The sequence below is a fragment of the Balaenoptera physalus genome (genome assembly GCF_965194825.1).
Source record: "Balaenoptera physalus genome assembly, chromosome: 4".
NCBI lineage: Eukaryota > Metazoa > Chordata > Mammalia > Artiodactyla > Balaenopteridae > Balaenoptera > Balaenoptera physalus.
The window spans coordinates 38,345,136-38,364,934 of record NC_138891.1 but is presented as its reverse complement, the minus strand read 5'-3'; the positions used below and the strand labels follow the sequence as shown (position 1 = coordinate 38,364,934).

The 19,799-nt window shown below is 38.0% G+C and overlaps 1 protein-coding gene across 1 annotated transcript in view; it reads right to left on the bottom strand.

Annotated features, from left to right (window-relative positions):
* Positions 1 to 19,799, bottom strand: part of LEKR1 (leucine, glutamate and lysine rich 1) — a 331,218-nt gene that overhangs the window by 113,592 nt on the left and 197,827 nt on the right. Inside the window, exons 10-11 of the mRNA XM_082459714.1 lie at positions 17,349 to 17,426; positions 16,808 to 17,011 (exon numbers count right to left, since the gene is read on the bottom strand). Coding sequence (XP_082315840.1) covers positions 16,808 to 17,011; positions 17,349 to 17,426 — 282 coding nt within the window. The remainder of the gene's footprint in view (positions 1 to 16,807; positions 17,012 to 17,348; positions 17,427 to 19,799) is intronic.

The window sequence follows — 19,799 nt, the reverse complement described above, 5'->3', positions numbered from 1 at the left end:
TCTTTGTAATTTCCCCTTTGATATTTTCTTTGACCCATATCTCATTTAGAATTGTGTTATAGTTCACAAATATTTGGGGGATTTTCCAGATACTTTTCTGTTATTTATTTCTAAGTTAATTACATTGTGACCAGAGAATACACTTTGTATGATTTGAGTCCTTTTAAATTTTCTTTGGTTTTGTTTTATAGCCAAATTTATGGTCTATCTTGGTGAATATTTTATATGCTCTTGGAGAAAAAAATGTGTATTCTGCTGCTGTTGGGTGGAATGTTGTATAAATGTCAATTAGGTTAAGTTGATTGATTGTAAAGTTCAAGTCTTCTATAGCCTTACTAATTTTTCTGTGTACTTGTTTTACCTATTGTTAAGAGAGAGCTATTGACATCTCTAACAATAATTGTGAATTTGTCTACTTCTCCTTGTAGTTCTATCAGTTTTTGCTTCATGTATTTTTAAGCTCTGTATTAGAGGCACAAACATTTAGGATTGTCATGTCCTTCTGATGAACTGGTCTATTTATCATTATGAAATGAATTTATTTATTCCTGGTAATAGTCTTTGTTCTAAAATCTACCTAGCTTGATATTAATAAACACATTCTAGCTTCTTTTGATTAGTGTCAGCAATGGTATATCTTTTTCCATTGTTTTACTTTTAGCCTTTTGTATCTTTACTTTTCAAATACATTTCCTGTAGGCAGTATATGGCCGAATCTTACTTTTTTATACAATCTGAAAATCTCTATCTTTTAATTAGAATGTATAGACAATTTACATTTAATTGAATTGTGATACAGTTAGACTTAAATCCACCATCTTATCTATTTGCCCCATCTGTTGTTTCCTTGGCCTTCTTTCTCTGCCTTCTTTTGGATTTTGCATATGGCTTATGATTTACTTTCATCTGCTTTGTTGGCATATTAGCTATAACTCTTTGTTTAGTTTATTTAATGGTTGCTCTAGGGTTGATAATAGCTATTTTTAACTTGTCATAGTTGTGGTAGGCTAAATAATTGCCTTCAAAGATATCCATGTCCTAATCCCCAAAGTCTGTAAATATGGCAAAAGGGACTTTGCAGATGTGATTACATTAAGGATCTTGAGATAAGGAGATTATCCTGGTTCATCTGGATGTGCCTTAAGTATAATTATCAAGGTCTTTATGAGAGAGAGGCAAGAAGGTTAATGTGGGGGTGGGGGGGGGGAAGGTGGTGATGTGACAATGGAAGCATAGATTAGATTTATGAGGCCAGGATCCAAGAAATGCCAGCAGCTTCTAAAAGCTGGAAGAAGCAAGGAATGGGTTCTCCCCTGGAGGCTCCAGAAAGAGCCAGCCCTATTGACATCTTGATTTTAGCCCCTTAACACTCATTTGGACTTCTGACTCCCAGAACTGTATAAATTTGTGTTGTTTTAAGCCACTAAGTTTGTGGTAATTGTTATAGCAGAGATAAAAAACGATGCTGGTTTACCTTCAAATGTTATTACACAACTTTCAGGTATAAGAGTAGAATCTTATAGTAGTAAACTTGATAAAATAAGGAGCAACAGTCAAGGCAAATAAAGTAGCACTTCACTTGGTTTTCAAAATACCAGTACCATAGAATGGATGTGGCTCGCTATGTGCTTGTTAGAAGTGGCTAGGCAGCAGAGTCCTGGCAATTTGATCCACTTTATTTCTTAAGCCAGGTTTCCTATTTGAAAAGAGGTCTTACTGATTAGAAAATTCCAATGAGCATTTTCAGATGGATGTCTGTGAGTACATTAGAAGTTACTTTTACTATAAAATGGATGGTACTGAATATTTGAGATGTTCAAATTTTAGTCTCCCTGGAGACAGTTATAACTTTGATATCAACAAAAGTAGAATCCATTCCATATACTTTCCTCTGATGGACCCAGTACAAAACACTGCTGTTATATGTATCCCTTTAGAATAAAAATCGTGAAAGGCTAGCAGATTATAGAAGCCAAAATATAGTAAGCCAAGGTTCAAACAATGTTGATGAAGTGATAATCATTCACTGAATTGACAAAGAGTCATAAAGTTCCTTATGACATTTCCACAGAATATAAGGTGTTTTGAGTGAACTGTTATAAAATTTATGAACTTGTGTTTGTGATGATAATTTTGCTTGACATTAAAGCTACAGAAATTAGGACTTTCATATCTCATTGATTCCTGCTGAGCCTCTGTTCTCCACTCTTCAGTGCAATTCTTTAATGAGACAAGGCAGAAAGAATGATTATACATGATGTTACAAACACACTGTCCTTGATTACCATGGAATGGGCACTGGGTAATGTATACAGAGATGATTATATGTGTGAAAAAGATAATCTTGATTCCAAAAATAAAAATCACACATATAGTAAACTCAAGAAAGCGCTTGCACATTATTCAGGATTGTAGAACCATCTTAAGACATTGATAAAGAAAAAGCAGTCTTGCCTTGAAAGAAACTATAAAGGATCAACTTTGACTCTAGTGAGCCTCTCTGAGAGAAATTTAGAAGATTTCTAGAAATAAAATATTGTTAGAGGCATATTCATATTTTAAAAAGCTGAAAATGTGCACCTGTTTTTGAATATCATACAGATATCCAATTTCCCCTTTACAGCCAGTTCTAGAGGTATTCATGCTTTAGAATAATAAGAAACAACACAGATTCAGGTCCTATATTTGGATTTTAGTAAGAATCTGATAGAGAAGATCATCACTAGAATCCAGGAGTTTGAATTGATTTTTGGCAAGTCAGAAGCTGATTTGCTACCAGACAATGAGAGCTTCCGAGTTTTAAATCCTGTGGTCAGTGGTTTAACTGGGGTTAAATTCATTCCTACTCATCCATACATCCATCCAGCAAATATTTATTGTGTACCCAACTATGTGTCAGGCACTAGGGATAGTCTCTAGGGATATGGTCATTCTTTCTTGCCACTCATTGGAAATATATTAATGCAATTTCCTAATTTTTAGAAGATCCTGAGGGGTAAATGACTATCTAAAGTGACATAATTCACAAGAGGTAAAGCTGGTTCAAGCTTGTACCAGCCTAGGGTTCTCTACCCTGTAATTTCATCAGATTTTTTTAAAAAATAACATTTTTGGAGTTGGCACAATAGGCAAATTAGGATCTACTCATAATTAAGAGTATTTATTTTAAAAAAAAACATTAACTTTTAAATTCTTAGACCAAAAAGAAAATGAGAATCTAATTTCTTACATACATGCAAAAATCTAATTCCCTTAATTGTAGTTAAAAACGTAACTGCAAACAAATGTCAAACCATAATGCCAAATGACAGCTTTAAATTCTGTTTCACAAGTTGTTCTTTTAGAGATGTCTTCACATTGTCAATCAAAGAGATAATTTTGATTTTGCCACAACTCCTGCCACTGTTAAAAGCAGTGTCTGTGATATCATAAGAAGTTTGGCAAGTCTCTTGTTCTGAGAGTTGTTGACAGACAGGAAATCAGAGAAAGAGGTATGTCTTGGGAAAAATACCTGATAAGGTTTGTTATTTTAGAATGATATTACTTAGAACACTTCATTTCATAACACTCTAAACTAACAGAATTGCATCCAAAATAAATCACTCCATGGACTAATCTTTACAACTCTAAGAGTAAAGCAGATAACACTGAATTCAACAGATATTTACTGAATATCTACATCACCAATGCAGGGTATAAAAGATATGTTGCTTTAAGAGGTTAGCAACCTAAATGAAGATGAAAGAAAGGAAATTAATACTTTCTGGGCACCTACAACCTACCAGGCATGATACTAGATGCTTTAATCTTCACAAGAAGGTAGCTATTATTAATATGCCCATTTTACAGATAAGGAAAATGACCCTTAAAGTGGTTAAGCCAGTTGTCCAAACTTGACACTGGATTTAAACCTATGTTTGCCTAACTAAGTCCATTCTTTTTATACTAAGCCACACTACCACGAGGTAACAGAACCCTTGAAACCTTGCTTCCACATCCCTTTTTATATTCTACACTTCTTATTGCTTCTAGCCTTCATGAAAGTATGACAAGCCTCATCAAAGTAACTAAACACCAAGTTTCTCTTCTTATAGAATGTGTTGTGAAATGTTTTTATTCTACTTTTGTTCTGAAGATATAGCTCCACTTCTGACTTTGCTAAGGCACTAGAGAAAGGAAGACAAAAGTCACCATCTTATATTTATTAAATGAATGGAAGAATCCTGAAAGAGTGGAGAGGTGGGGTAAGAAGGCAAGAGGAGGGGAAGAAGGGGTACTGTGGGATTTTCTGCTTTCTGCAGGGCTGGGAGTCCCCTGAAGACTCAGTGTTACAACATGATTGAGAAAGAGAAGCTGACAGAACTGATCCCTTCAAGACAAATGCTAAGGGAACTGTGTAAACTGTAGTGGAGGGAACACAGTTTATAAAGCTAGATACAACGGAGCTTGATTTCTGTCTTTGCCAGTTATGTAGCCCTGGGCAAGACATTTAGCCTTGCTTAACCTCAGTTTCTTCAAGTGTAAAATGTGGAAAATGATACCTGCTTCACAAGAGAGGGTCACAGCTCTGCTAGCCAGGGTCTTTGTGCAAATTTGAAAATGGCTTGCCCTCTGGGTTGGTGAATTAGAAAAAGTGCTCCCTCTGGGTGGGGGCCGACCCAGGTACATAGAGCTTGGTGAGGAAGGAATGGCATGCTTATGCAAGAGAAATAAGCCCCTTCCTCTGTGGCAAGTGGTGAGGAGAGCAGAGTTCAGGCTGGTTTTCAGGCCCCTGACCCTTTCTGATGAGCACCACACAATGATGCATCTCACTCAGGGCAGTGTGAAGACAAGATCATGTCCACAGAAGCACCAAGAGGGCTCCCCACGACTGTGAAACCTGGGGATGGTGTGTGAGAGAGCTTGAGAGCGAGAAAGCGGGGAGGAGAGAAGAAAGGAAGCAGGGAGAAGGGGAAGAGAGAGCCTGAAGAAACAGGTATGTTTGACCATGGGGTTGTGTCATATACAGAACAGGAAATTCCATGAACCTCCTGAAATAATTTGCTAGATTTTATGTACATTTCTCTGAGGTGAGGGTTTAGAGCTGTCAATTAAAGAAGAAAAAACAAAGAGAAAGAGAAGAGGATGAGGAAATTGAAAAAGAAGTTAATGTTGTGGGTGTAGGAGGGGGAATAAAATCCTTCCCTATAGCCTCAAAGGTATGCTTCAGGGGGACAGGAAGAAATTAAGTAAATTTCACTTAAGAGAGGTAAAGAGCTAGCTGATAGAGACACAGACAGATAACTGCTTATTTCACAGAACAATTTACACATAAGCCACTTGCCCCCAACTTCGGTCACAATGAAGCTTTTCCTCCAACGACATTCTTCACTAATCCTGTCATATTACTGGCAAGTAAATCATAATAAGTATTTTTCTATATTTTTTCTTGGAATTCACCAAGATAGGGCCAACACAGCTCTTGGGGAGGAACGCATAGGGTGCGGACTATTACAAACAGCTGTGTGTCTCAGCAGTACGGTTTTAGGCCACACGTTACTGCATAAATGAATTTCTCTGAGCGTTATACGTGGGCAGCCTCCAAGCTTAAACACATATGCCCTTCTAAAATGTATTTGTAAGTTGGTTATAGGAAATTCCCAACACATTTTACTATAGAAATAATTTTCCATAAAAAAGGAATTAGGCCTGCAGGCCAGCCCACAAAACCCTATTTAATCCACAATACTTCTGAAGTGGTATCACAAATTCATAGTTCTGGGTAGAGTTCTGGCCCTGGCCGAAGACACCCTATAGCCCAGAAGCATGAGAGCTGAGGGCTCTCTTTACACAGAATTTAAAAAATAGCCACCCTTTTCTCTGGCACTATCCCTGTGCCCTGCCCCGCTCCTCCCCATCCAGCAAGGAGACCCCTCTCTCCAGGCCCGGTGTGCCTGTGACCAAGCTGGCCAGGCCTTCTCTGCCCCCAGCATCCAGGATCCTGAAGGACCTACTTCTCTTCCTTCCAGTGGAGCCTCTTCTCCTAAGAGAGCTTCCTCAGCTGAGCGCGGGGGAGAAAGCGATGCATAACTAATTAGATTTGTGCTAATGTATGAGTTATTTCCTAGTCACTAACTCCTTTCCTGCTCCAAATTCAGAAGTTCTGCCAGTTTTTTTTCCTAGGGTCAATTCTGGCTTTTCATATCTTTTTTTCCTCCTCTTCTGAAACTACATACATTCTAAGCCTCGCATTTTCCACCGTGGTCCCAATGGAAGCACGGGCAAGTGGCTCTGCCGTGGGGAGGGGTGGGGGAGGAGGGGCAGTGTGCGGAGGCTGCCTGAATTTGCAAAGCCCACGCTGGCACCTTGAGTGAGTTGGGCTTTGGCCTTTGGAGAGCACATCTGGCAGCCTGGTTGGTTGCTGTCCTTCCACAGCAGTGGTTTGGGACCTTGTTGTGCAGCAGATTCCCAGGCACCGCCCGGTCCTACTGAACTAGAATCTCTGCTGGTCTCATCATGCAACTCTATTTTAAGTTTTTTCCTGAGCCCAGCTTCTTTTTTTCTGGAAGGACTTTCACATCTCCAACTGCTTAAGGACACCTCTATTTAGAGATCCCATTGGTGCTTCAAATCAAAGCTCCAAGAGCAAATTTGCTCAGCTGAGAGACAGTTTACTGAAGGAAAGAAAGTAGAGGGAGGAAAGCCAAGTTCATGCATGAACCTTAAGGAATGTCTGCTGTCAGGTGATGGCAGGAGGGAAGAGCAAAGAACCAAAACAGAGAGAGGAAAGGGGCAGGATAACAGGTTGCCCCTGAAGCCAAAGGAAGACAAAGTTTTAAGGCAGGTTTAGACAATAACGTCAAAGCCTCCGAAAGGTCACTTGTTCTTCAGGATGTCTTTTTAACCTGGCTCTCATATCTCCCTCTGGCTCAACATGGAGTAAGCCCTAGCTGTTTGCTTTCATTCACTTGGTACAGACATTCAAATAACCCAACAGAAACTGGCAGAGGGTGAGAGCTAAAGATTTTCACTTTTCTCATGTCTCTTAGGCTTAGCTATGCACAAAACCCTTTGATGAATATCAAAACAGTAAATGACCTGACTTGCCCCCACTGCCCGTTGCCAATTCCTTCTCCACCCAGCAGCTAGAACCATCTTTCCACAGTGTTGGTACTTGCTTAAATCCCTCCAATGGTTTCTTTTCATTGCACTGAAACTAATACCCAAACTCCTACGGGCCTGTGAGGCCCCGAATGACTTGACCTTCACCTTCTCCCCTCACATTTGCTAGGCCTCGCGTCACACTGCCACTTCCGAGAACTTACTAAGCTCATTTTTTACTTGTAAAACTCTTCCCTGGCCCTTGGCATGGGAACCTCTTACTTGTCTTCCTTTATGTACCATTTTGGAAGTTACTTTTACAACCACCCTTTCCAAAGCAGGTACCCCTTCTATGAGTCTCTACTACAATACCCTTCACTTAATTTATATCAGTTATCACAATCTAGAATTATCCTGGTTAGTTCTCTACTTTTTTTTGTTTGTTTGTTTAACTGTTTGTCTCTCCTATTAGAATGTAAACTTCATGAGGACAGGGATGTTTCAGATTCACCATTGTATCCCCAGGGTATGTAGTACCTGGCACATAGTAAATGCTCAACAAATAACTGTTAACTGACTGAATTACCCAAAGTAAGTCATTCATTGACTCAACAAATATTTACTGAGTGAATACATGTGCCAGATTCTGAGGATACAACAGAAGACAAGGCAGGCAAAATCTGAAAGTGGCCTTGGACAAAGAAAAAAAAAAAAACAACGCTTATATCTAGGAGTAATCCTATGATAATATGATAACTTATTGGGCTGCAAGCACATTTTAATTTTTATTATGTGACAGACATCATGTCAGTAAACTTGGTGCCACCAAATGACTAAGTAATACCATGCCTGCTTTTGGATAGACTAAAGTATAGAGAGAAAAGAAAGAAAAAGGGCAAGGATGTAAGAGGAAAAAAAGAGGGGGGTAGAGGGGAGAAGAGAGGAGGAAGTAGTCCAGTGATGTCTCTGTTCTCTGAAAACTTAAAGAAATTATCTTTACCATTTATAATAGAAGGTAAGATTAGAATCATACTAAATTTTTTAAAAATATGGCAAATATAGTGTGCTATTTCAAAGCAATCAATCCCCTAAGAAAGCTCTATATTTATTCGAATGATGTTATTAATCCTCAAAACATTCATGAAACTGCTGTCTTCAAATTGCTGCCAGAGATAATTTATTAAGCATAGAAAAAAGGAAAACATTTTACTTATTTTTAATCCCCAATGATATTTCCCAGATTGATTTCCCATCATTCTCCTTGAACTTGCTTTCACTGGACCTACTGAGATTGTTTTAAAAATCAAATTCATTCCTAAAGGTCAAAGATTCATCATACTAAGGATATTCTAAAACATGCACACTTAAGCCAATCCTCAAAAAAGAGTTCCAGAAATGTTTGAACAAAGATAGGATCTTCTCAATGACCAGTATGAAGGAGACAGAATTTACCTGGATAAACAGCTAGATCTAATTAATCTGACATCACTGGAAATGCGGTATTCTGTACCTTTTATATACATAGAGTATACAGCTGATTTTAATCATTCTGACTCAGTCATCATTATGGCCATCAATTATTAACCCATATTATAAATATAAGGGCTCTCAAGATTACTGATGTGTGTAAGGCTGTTTGTCTCTATTGTATATTGGGCCAAACTGCAATTCTTTTAAAGTTTTTTGTTGGTACTTATAGTTTTTCTTTCTTCTTATGCATGGTCAATCTTTCAGCTGCCATTCCTTCTTGTTATTAGTAAGACTGGCTCTTGCCAATTTCCTGCTTATAAAACTACTGCTTCTAATATGCTATGGGCTTATCAGTGACACAACAGTGGAATGGCAGACGTGGGGGTGGGATGAAGAGTCACGGAACTACAAGATACAACCTCTTAGCGAGAGGCAGGTTATTGGTGTGGCAGGGTGAGGAAGAAATGGTGGATGGCAATAAGCTCTGCAATTGTTCATCTTACTAAACCAAAGAGAAGTAAATGTATATCATCCCGGGGGGGACCAGAGACAAGCCTTGTTTCTCTGTGAACTAGACAGACCTCTGACTAGCCTGGAGTAGAGACAGATGTGATCTAGGGCATAGTGTTGGTGGTTAGAACCTAATTCTAAGCTGCCTGCTACCCACTTCTGTGGCCCCACTCCCAGACTCCTCTGGGAGCAAATAGTTGCCCTTAAAAAGAATGAAAACAAGATTATAAATGTTCTAAATTAGAAAGCAGTCAAATACTCATAAAATAAAATGAATAAAATAAAAAATAAACTAAAAAATAAGCCACAACTAGGGCACCTGCTGGACGCTGGGGGGGGGACCTTGACGCCCAAGGAGACGGAAGGAACCCCCGAGCGGCCGGGTAGGATGTAGGGGCCAGTGAGGGGAGAGGAGAAGTGGAGATTGGACAGGACCAGCACCCCTGAGGGGTGGCTGGGAGAGGGGAGGGGTTCCCATGCCTGGAGGGACCCTAGGGGGCTTGGAGGTTCAGGGGAGGTGCAGTGGGTGTTTCCCCCACCCACTTGGGTCCCAGGAAGCCTGCTGGGGTCCCAGGCCAGGTCCTCCAACTTCTGGGGCCCCCTCTGGCTGTGTTGGTCCTGGGCGGGAGGGGAAGAAGAGGAGAAGTGGATGGGGAGGGGCTCTCCAGGATTGGAGGATCAGGGGGGAGTGCACCTAGCATTTCCCCTACCCACTCGGGCTCCAGGGAGCCTGCTGGACTCCTGAGCCTGGTCCTCTGCCCTCTGAGGCCCCCTCTGGCCGTGTGGGTCCTAGAGGTGTAGGATGGAGGAAGCAGGGGGAAAGAGGACGAGAGGTGGACAGGGGGGCCCTCCAGGACCGGAGGATCAGGGGAAGCACAGCAGGTGTTTCCCCGCACACTCGGGCCCCAGGAAGTCTGTTGGGCTTCTGGTCTGGTCCCTGCATTCCAGGGCCCCTTCTGCCCACGTGGGTCCTAGGGGCATGGTGGGCAGGAAGAAAAAGAGAGGCCAATGGGAAGGGACCCTCCAGGATCAGAGGGAATGCAACTAGCATTTCCCCTGCCCACTTGGGCCTGGGGAGCCTGCTGGGGTCCCGGACCTGGTCCTCCACCCTCCAAGGCCAGAGCCACTCCTGGGTCCCTCCTGCCACACTGAGCAAAATCCCAATCCCCCCAGGGCCTTTTCTGGCCCTGTGGGTCCTAAACATAGGCCCCACCCACTGCCTAAACCCCGCCCCTGCATAAGCCCCATCCTCCACAGCCAGGACTTTTCAGGCTTTTTTTTTTTTTTTAATCCCCCTCTTTTTTGCCACTGTAGTTCTGTTTTACCTCCAGGTTGTTGTTTCATCTATATTTTAATTTTTTTAATTTTTTCTAACATATCTGTTAGTTATCTAATATTATTTTATCTTTTACTCTTTGTTATTGTTCTGTTCCTTTCCTTCTTTTCTTTTTTTTTTTTTGGCTGCCCGTGCAGCTTGCAGGATCTTGGTTCACGAGCCGGGGGTCAGGCCTGAGCTCCTGTACTGGGAGCTCCAAGTCTGAACCATGGGAATAAAAGAGAACCTCAGACCCCAGGGAATATTCATCGGAGTGAGGTGTCCTGGAGGTTCTCATCTCGGCACCAACACCCAGCTCTACCCAACAGCCTACAAACTCCAGTGCTGGAAGCCTCAGGACAAACAACCAGTAAGACAGGAACACAATCCCACCCATTAAAAAAAGAAAAATGAGAGGACAAAAAAATACATCACAGAAAAAGGAGCAAGGTAAAAACCTACAAGACCAAATAAATGAAGAGGAAATAGGCAATCTACCTGATAAAGAATTCAGAGTAATGATAGTAAACATGATGCAGAAACTAGGAGATAGAATGGAGGCACGGATTGAGAAGATACAAGAAATGTTTAACAAAGATCTAGAAGAACTAAAGAACAAACAAACAGAGATGAACAACACAATAACCAAAATGAAAAATACACTACAAGGAATCAATAACAGAATAACTGAGGCAGAAGAACAAATAAGTGAGCTGTAAGACAGAATGGTGGAAATAACTGCCAAGGAGCAGAATAAAGAAAAAAGAATGAAAAGAATTGAAGACAATCTCAGAGACCTCTGGGACAACACTAAATGCACCAATATTCGAATTATAGGGGTCCCAAAAGAAGAAGAGAAAAAGAAAGGTCTGAGAAAATATTTGAAGAGTTTAGAGTGGAAAACTTCCCTAACATGGGAAAGGAAATAGTCACCCAAGTCCAGGAATCACAGAGAGTCCCACACAGGATAAACCCAAGGAGAAACACACCAAGACACATGTTAATCAAACTAACAAAAATTAAATTCAAAGAAAAAATATTAAAAGCAGCAAGGGAAAAGCAAAAAATAACATACAAAGGAATCCCTATAAGGTTATCAGCTGATTTTTCAGCAGAAACTCTAAAGGCCACAAGAGAGTGGCAGGATATACTTAAAGTGATGAAAGAGAAAAACCAACAACCAAGATTAATCTACCCAGCAAGGATCTCATTCAGATTCGATGGAGAAATCAAGAGCTTTACAGACAGGCAAAAGCTAAGAGAATTCAGGACCACCAAACCAGCTTTACAATAAAAGCTAAAGAAACTTCTCTAGGCGGGAAACACAAGAGAAGAAAAAGACCCACAAAAACAAACCCCAAACAATTAAGAAAACGGAAATAGGAACATACATATCGACAATAACCTTGAATGTAAATGGATTAAATGCTCCAATCAAAAGACACAGACTGGCTGAATGGATACAGAAAGAAGACCCATATATATGTTGTCTACAAGAGACCCACTTCAGACCTAGGGACACATACAGACTGAAAGTGAAGGGATGGAAAAAGATATTCCATGCAAATGGAAATCAAAAGAAAGCTGGAGTAGCAATACTCGTATCAGATAAAATAGACTTTAAAATAAAGACTGTTACAAGAGATAAGGAAGGACACTACATAATGATCAAGGGATCAATCCAAGAAGAAGATATAACAATTATAAATGTTTATGCACCCAACATAGGAGCACCTCAATACATAAGGCAAATGCTAACAACTATAAAAGGAGAAATTGATGGTAACACAATAATAGTAGGGGACTTTAACACCCCACTTATACCAAGGGACAGATCATCCAAACAGAAAATAAATGAGGAAACGCAAGCTTTAAATGACACAGTAGACCAGATAGATTTAATTGATATTTATAGAACATTCCACCAGAAAGTGGCAGAATACACTTTCTTCTCAAGTGCACACAGAACATTCTCCAGGAGAGATCACATCTTGGGTCACAAATCAAGCCTTGGAAAATTTAAGAAAACTGAAATCGTATCAAGCATCTTTTCTGACCACAACACTATGAGATTAGAAATCAATTACAGGAAAAAAACCTGTAAAAAACACAAATACATGGAGGCTAAGCAGTGTGCTACTAAATAACCAAGAGATCACTGAAGAAATCAAAGAAGAAATAAAAAAATACAAAGAAACAAATGACAATGAAAACACAACAACCCAAAACCTATGGGATGCAGCAAAAGCAGTTCTAAGAGGGAATTTTATAGAAATTCAATTTCACCTCAAGAAACAAGAAAAATCTCAAATAAACAACATAACCTTACATCTAAAGCAACTAGAGAAAGAAGAACAAAGAAAACCCAAAGTCAGTAGAAGGGAAGAAATCATAAAAATCAGAGCAGAAATAAATGAAATAGAAACGAAGAAAACAACAGCAAAGATCAATAAAAGTAAAAACTGGCTCTTTGAGAAGATAAACAAAATTGATAAACCTTTAGCCAGACTCATCAAGAAAAAAAGGGAGAAGACTCAAATCAATAGAATTAGAAATGAAAAAGGAGGAGTAACAACTGACACTGCAGAAATACAAAGGATTTTAAGAGACTACTACAAACAACTCTATGCCAATAAAATGGACAACCTCGAAGAAGTGGACAAATTCTTGGAAAGGTACAATTTTCCAAGACTGAACCAGGAAGAATTAGAAAATATGAAGAGACCTATCTCAAATAATGAAATTGGAACTGTAATTAAAAATATTCCAACAAACAAAAGTCCAGGACCAGATGGTTTCACAGGCGAATTCTATCAAACATTTAGAGAAGAGCTAACACCCATCCTTCTCAAACTCTTCCAAAAAATTGCAGAGGGAGGAACATCCCCAAATTCGTTCTACGAGGCCACCATCACCCTGATACCAAAACCAGACAAAGATATCACAAAAAAAGAAAATTACAGACCAATATCACTGATTAACATAAATGCAAAATTCCTCAACAAAATACTAGCAAAAAGAATCCAACAACACCTTAAAAGGATTGTACACCATGATCAGGTGGGATTTATCCCAGGGATGGAAGGATTCTTCAATATACATAAATCAATCAGTGTGATATACCATATTAACAAATTAAGGAATAAAAACCATATGATCATTTTAATAGACGCAGAAAAAGCTTTTGACAAAATTCAACACCGATTCACGATAAAAACTCCAGAAAATGGGCATAGAGGGAACCTACCTCAACATAATAGAGGCCATCCACATATGACAAACCCACAGCAAACATCATTCTCAATGGTGAAAAACTGAAAGCATTTCCACTAAGATCAGTAACAAGACAAGGATGTCCAGTCTCGCAAGACAAGGATGTCCACACTCGCCACTCTTATTCAAGATAGTTTTGGAAGTTTTAGCCATGGCAATGAGAGAAGAAAAAGAAATAAAAGGAATACAAATTGGAAAAGAAGTAAAATTATTACTGTTTGCAGATGACATGATACTATACACAGAAAATCCTAAAGATGCCACCAGAAAGCTACTGAAACTAATCAATGAATTTGGTAAGGTTGTAGGATACAAAATTAATGCACAGAAATCTGTGGTGCTCCTATACACTAACAAGGAAAAATCAGAAAGAGAAATTAAGGAAACAACCCCATTTACCATCGCAACAAAAAGAATAAAATAACTAGGAATAAACCTACCTAAGGAGGCAAAAGACCTGTACTCAGAAAACTTTAAGACACTGATGAAAGAAATCAAAGATGACATAAACAGATGGAGAAATATACCATGTTCCTGGATTGGAAGAATCAACATTGTGAAAATGACTATACTACCCAAAGCAAACTACAGATTCAATGCAATCCCTATCAAATTACCAATGGCTTTCTTCATAGAATTACAACAAAAAAGTTCATAATTTGTTTGGAAACACAAAAGACCCTGAATAGCCAAAGCAATCTTGAGAAAGAAAAACGGACTGGAGGAATCAGGCTCCCCGACTTCAAACTATACTACAAACCTACAGTAATCAAGACAGTATGGTACTGGCAAAACAGAAAACAGAAATATAGAGCAATGGTACAGGATAGAAAGCCCAGAGATAAACCCATGCACATATGGTCGCCTAATTTATGATGAAGGAGGCAAGAACACACAATGGAGAAAAGACAGCCTCTTTAATAAGTAGTGCTGGGAAAACTGGACAGCTACATGTAAAAGAATGAAATTAGAGCACAACCTAACACCATACACAAAAGTAAACTCAAAATGGATTAAATAACTAAATGTAAGACCGAACACTATAAAACTCTTAGAGGAAAACATAGGAAAAACACTCTTTGACATAAATCGCAGCAAGATCTTTTATGATCCACCTCCTACAGTAATGAAAATAAAAACAAAAATAAGCAAACAGGACCTAATTAAACTTAAAAGCTTTTGCACAGCAAAGGAAACCATAAACAAGACGAAAAGAAAACCTTCAGAATGGGAGAAAATATTTGCAAACGAAGCAATGGACAAAGGATTAATCTCCAAAATATACAAACAGCTCATGGAGCTCAATATCAAGAAAACAAACAACCCAATCAAGAACATGGGTGGAAGACCTAAATAGACATTTCACCAAAGAAGACATACAGATGGCCAAGAGGCACATGAAAAGATGCTCAACATCACTAATTATTAGAGAAATGCAAATCAAAACTACAATGAGGTATCACCTAACACAAGTCAGAATGGCCATCATCAAAAAAATCTACAAACAATAAATGCTGGAGAGGGTGTGGAGAAAAGGGAACCCTCTTGCACTGTTGGTGGGAATGTAAATTGATACAGGCACTGTGAAGAACAGTATGGAGGTTCCTTAAAAAACTAAAAATAGAACTACCATATGATCCAGCAATCCCGCTACTGGGCATATACCCTGAGAAAACCACAATTCAAAAAGACACAGGGTACCCCAATGTTCATTGCAGCACTATTTACAATAGCCAGGACATGGAAACAACCTAAATGTCCATCCACAGATGGATAAAGGAGATGTGGTACATATACATAATGGAGTATTACTCAGCCATAAAAAGAAATGAAATTGGGTCATTTGTAGAGATGTGGATGGTCTAGAGTTTGTCATACAGAGTGAAGTAAGTCAGAAAGAGAAAAACAAATATCGTATATTGACGCATATATGTGGAATCTAGAAAAATGGTACAGATGAACCTACTTGCAGGGCAGGAATAGAGACGTAGACGTAGAGAACGGACATGTGGACACAGAGGGGGAAGAGGAGGGTGGGATGAACTGGGAGATTAGGATTGACATATATACACTACCACGCATAAAAAATAGCTAGCTAGTGGGAACATGCTATAAAGCACAGGAAGCGCAGCTCGGTGCTCTGTGACGGGTGCTCCGTGATGGGTGTGATGGGGGAGGGAGTGGGAGGGAGGTCCAAGAGGGAGGGGATATAGGTATACATATAGCTGATTCACTTCATTGTACAGCAGAAACTAAGACAACATTGTAAAACAATTCTACTCCAATGAAAAGAATATGATAGAAGAATGAAAAACAAATAGCCAATTGTGCCTTCTATACACAGAGAATAATACAAGACAAAAATTCTTGCCCTTATGGAACTTCTGTTCTTATGGAATAGAATAGTTATATCAATAAATGTAAATGGCATAATATGTCCCCTTAAAGACTCCTAGATTTAATAAAAACCAACAAAACCCCCAAATTTGTGCTATATATCAATATGAATTCAAAACAAAAGGACTCAGAAAGAATAAAAGACATATCAGGCAAATTAAAACAAAAAGAAAGAAAGCAAGGTTGAGATACTAAGTACAGATAAGTTTAATTTAAAGACAAATTAACTGAGCAAAAATATCTAGATTGTGTGGAGGAATATGCTTCTTAGTGTCCTTGATACTAACGCAACACCAGAGGTATCTTTGCTTGTGGAGTGTCCCCAATAACAGGTATTGACAAATAACAAAGACAGAAGAAAAGTAGGAGCTAATAAAAGGAAAAAGTGACATAAAAAGATGTTTTTCTATTGGAAAATGATAGAATCCACCAATTATTGGCTGAGGTAAAGCTCAGCAGTATAAGTACCACACATGATCTTTTTGATTCTTTTCAACAAAAATCTAACACCAAATGCCATGTGGGTTCCATCTCTACTTGCACTAACTGTGTGATGTTAAGCAAGTCATTTAACCAATTTGGGATTCAGTTTAATCACTTGTAAAATGAGGTGGTGGGATGCGATGACCTTTCAGGTGAAATATATCTTTAATCCTGTGATTTCACCGTTATCAAAATATATAGGACCTTGATGTTTCAAATATATATGGAATACTGACTTAAACATAAAATATATTTGGAAGAAATTATTCTTGACTGTACCTTTCACTTTTCAATGTTACAACCTCTTGCTTTGTCTGATTCAGAAGAGTTTTGGTTATTTCCAGTTCATTTTCTGCAAGATTAATTCTTCTTTTTAAGTTAGCTTCTTGCCTTTCTTTTGCAGTCAGTTCTTCCTGTAAAGTTTTATATATTTGTTGACAAGTCATTAAAGAGTCTTCCTTTTCTTTAAGCAATCTGGTGTGCCTAAAATGGAATAAGAAAAGAAAACAACCAACATGCATTAAATACTATATTTTTATGTTTATCAAAGATATATAAATATCTCATTTAAAACTAAAGAGTATAACTTTAATTTTTAAAATAAGAACGTTATGTAAATGAATAGTTCTGCGATTTAAAATTTTTCCCATCCAGGCAAAGGCAAAATCAATGAATAGTTTCAATATATTATAAACTTGAATTAGGTATTGTCTATGTAAACAATACAATAAGAAAAGCTAAGTACATTTTAAATGTTATTTAAAATATGGTTTCAAATTCAATTACTAAAACTATTAAATAAAAAATTTGCAGTGTATACCGTGACTCAGAAATAATGGATTCGAACTTCAGTTTTCTAAGTTCTCTTTGACACTCATCAGCTTCATTAGATTTATTCCTAAAATAATACAAAAGAGGTTCAAATATTTTATTTCAAAATAGTTGAAGTGTAATTTTTTTCCCTTTTTTAAAAACAGGTTTTTCCTTTATTACTTTTCCTATCTTTATATTCTATTTGTGGTTACATATGCAGATTTCCTTGAAATTAGAAATATATAGTCAAAGGGTTTTTGTTTGCCAAAAAATAACCTAATCTGTTAGTCCAATTATATGTGCTTTTCCATATCATTATTTTACTCATCCATAAAAAAAATTCTTAGCATCTTCATATTATTATTTCTTTAAAGAAATAAATATTCAGTCCACTTCTATAATGGCCAAGTAATCTCCTATCAGACTGATCTGCATTTAAATAAAATGTCTAAGCTTTAGACAACATTTAAAAAGCAAACAAAAGAAAATACCCCTATGTGAAAGTGACCAAAAGCAGGAAGATTCTGGAGGAACATTGACACTGAGAATGAGGTGACAGCCATGGGGTCAGGGTTTTTTGTTGTTTTTTTTTTTTTAATGATTTTAAACCTGAGGGCAGGCCCCAGTCTGCACCATACAGAACCAAAATTCTGATAGAAAACTGGTAGAAAACTCACAGTCATTCTGGCTTGAAGAACTACAAGACAGTATTTGGGGACAACCACAGCTGCAGGAAAGTGAAAAGTGAACCCCAAATGGGAGTGAGCCAGTGGGAGGGAATCCCAAATACTGCATATAAACTCTGCCCATATGTCTGGCTGAGCCCTGAACTACAGGTGCCCTGGGCAGACTCCAAGCTGCCTAGTTAAAGATGAAAGAACTGAACTGAGATTTGAGCTGTTGCCATAGAGACAGAGTTTGCATTTTGAGGCCAACCAAATTAATTGCCTGCTTAAAGCAACACCACTCCTACCACCACCACCACCACCAACAGTATTTAGAGAAATATAACAGAATCTAGAATTTCCATAACGTAACATTCACAATGTCCAGAATATAAAAAAATTACTCAACATAGGAAGACACAGAAAAGCATGACCTATTCTAAAGAGAAAAGACAGTTAATAGGGACTGACTCTGAGATGACCCGGATACTGAAATTAGCAGACAAGGATTTCTGAAGGCACAGTTATAACTCGCTCAAAGACATAAAGGAAAATCTACTTTAACTCGTGAAAAGATAAAAAACCTCAGCAGAGAAATAGAAACCATTAAAAAGAACGAAATGGAAATTCTAAAACTGAAATAGACATTTGTCTTGATCTTATGTGATTGGGTTTTGTAACAATACTCAAAAAGTTAACATATTAAGAAAGATTAATATTCCAGTTTGTTTGTATAGACTTCTCATTAATAATTCATTATATGAATGTACCTTAAAATAGCTTTGAAAGCTATTTTAATAAGTTTATAAATGTACAAAAAATGTTAGATTCTTAATGGGTTTGCCCTACTTGCAGAATAACTTTAATTCCTAATAAACAATAATTTATTTATATCATGAATATGAACAGCATTTATTTTTATTAATTTATTTTCTTTTCTAGCTTACAATGATAAAATTGTAAGCTACAGAAAATTACGTAAACAATTATATAACGAATTATTACAAGGAAGAAACTCTTGCAACTACCATCCAGGTAAAAAAATAAAACCTAATCAGCTAGCCTAGAAGCTTCATGTCCTGGGCCTAATAATAGCCAACTCCTTCCTCCCTAAATTGATCATTCTCATGAATTTTATGGTAATCACTGATTTTCTTTGGAGTTGTATTGCCCAAGTTTTATCCCTAAACACTATACTTTAGTTCTACTTTTTCTTTTATGAAAAAATGTTTTTTTAAAACATGTTGTTTCCTTTATTATCCACTTTTTGTAAAATAGCTTTAAGTATTATACTAACATACAATAAACTGCCCACAATTTGACAGATTTGACATACAAGCCCATGAAACCGTCACCGTAATCAAGCAGCACATGAGCATACTTAGAGCCTAGATACTGGTCTCTAATACCATTCCCATTCAAAGGAACAAGGACTCCTCAGAGAAATGGGTGATTCCAAGGCTGGGGCAGAGTAGCTATACCTGAAACAGCTTGTTATACCGAAAGTAAGGAAGTGCTTATAAAAGAGGACGGGATCATGTTCCAATGTCATTAAGAGCCAGCCGGAAGTAGCCCCCAGTGGCTAAGCTTAGAACAATTTGTGTGCCAAAATAATTAAGTACAATAATGAATTATACACCATTGAACAAAACAGGAGTTCATGAATCCATACCAATAAGGAAATAAATAATGGGAAGAAGGGAGGCTCCTATCTAAAGTAGAATGCTGAGGGCTTACTAATAAATGGTCAGGGAGACTTGGAGTTGGAAAAATCATCATCTAGCAATGACTGC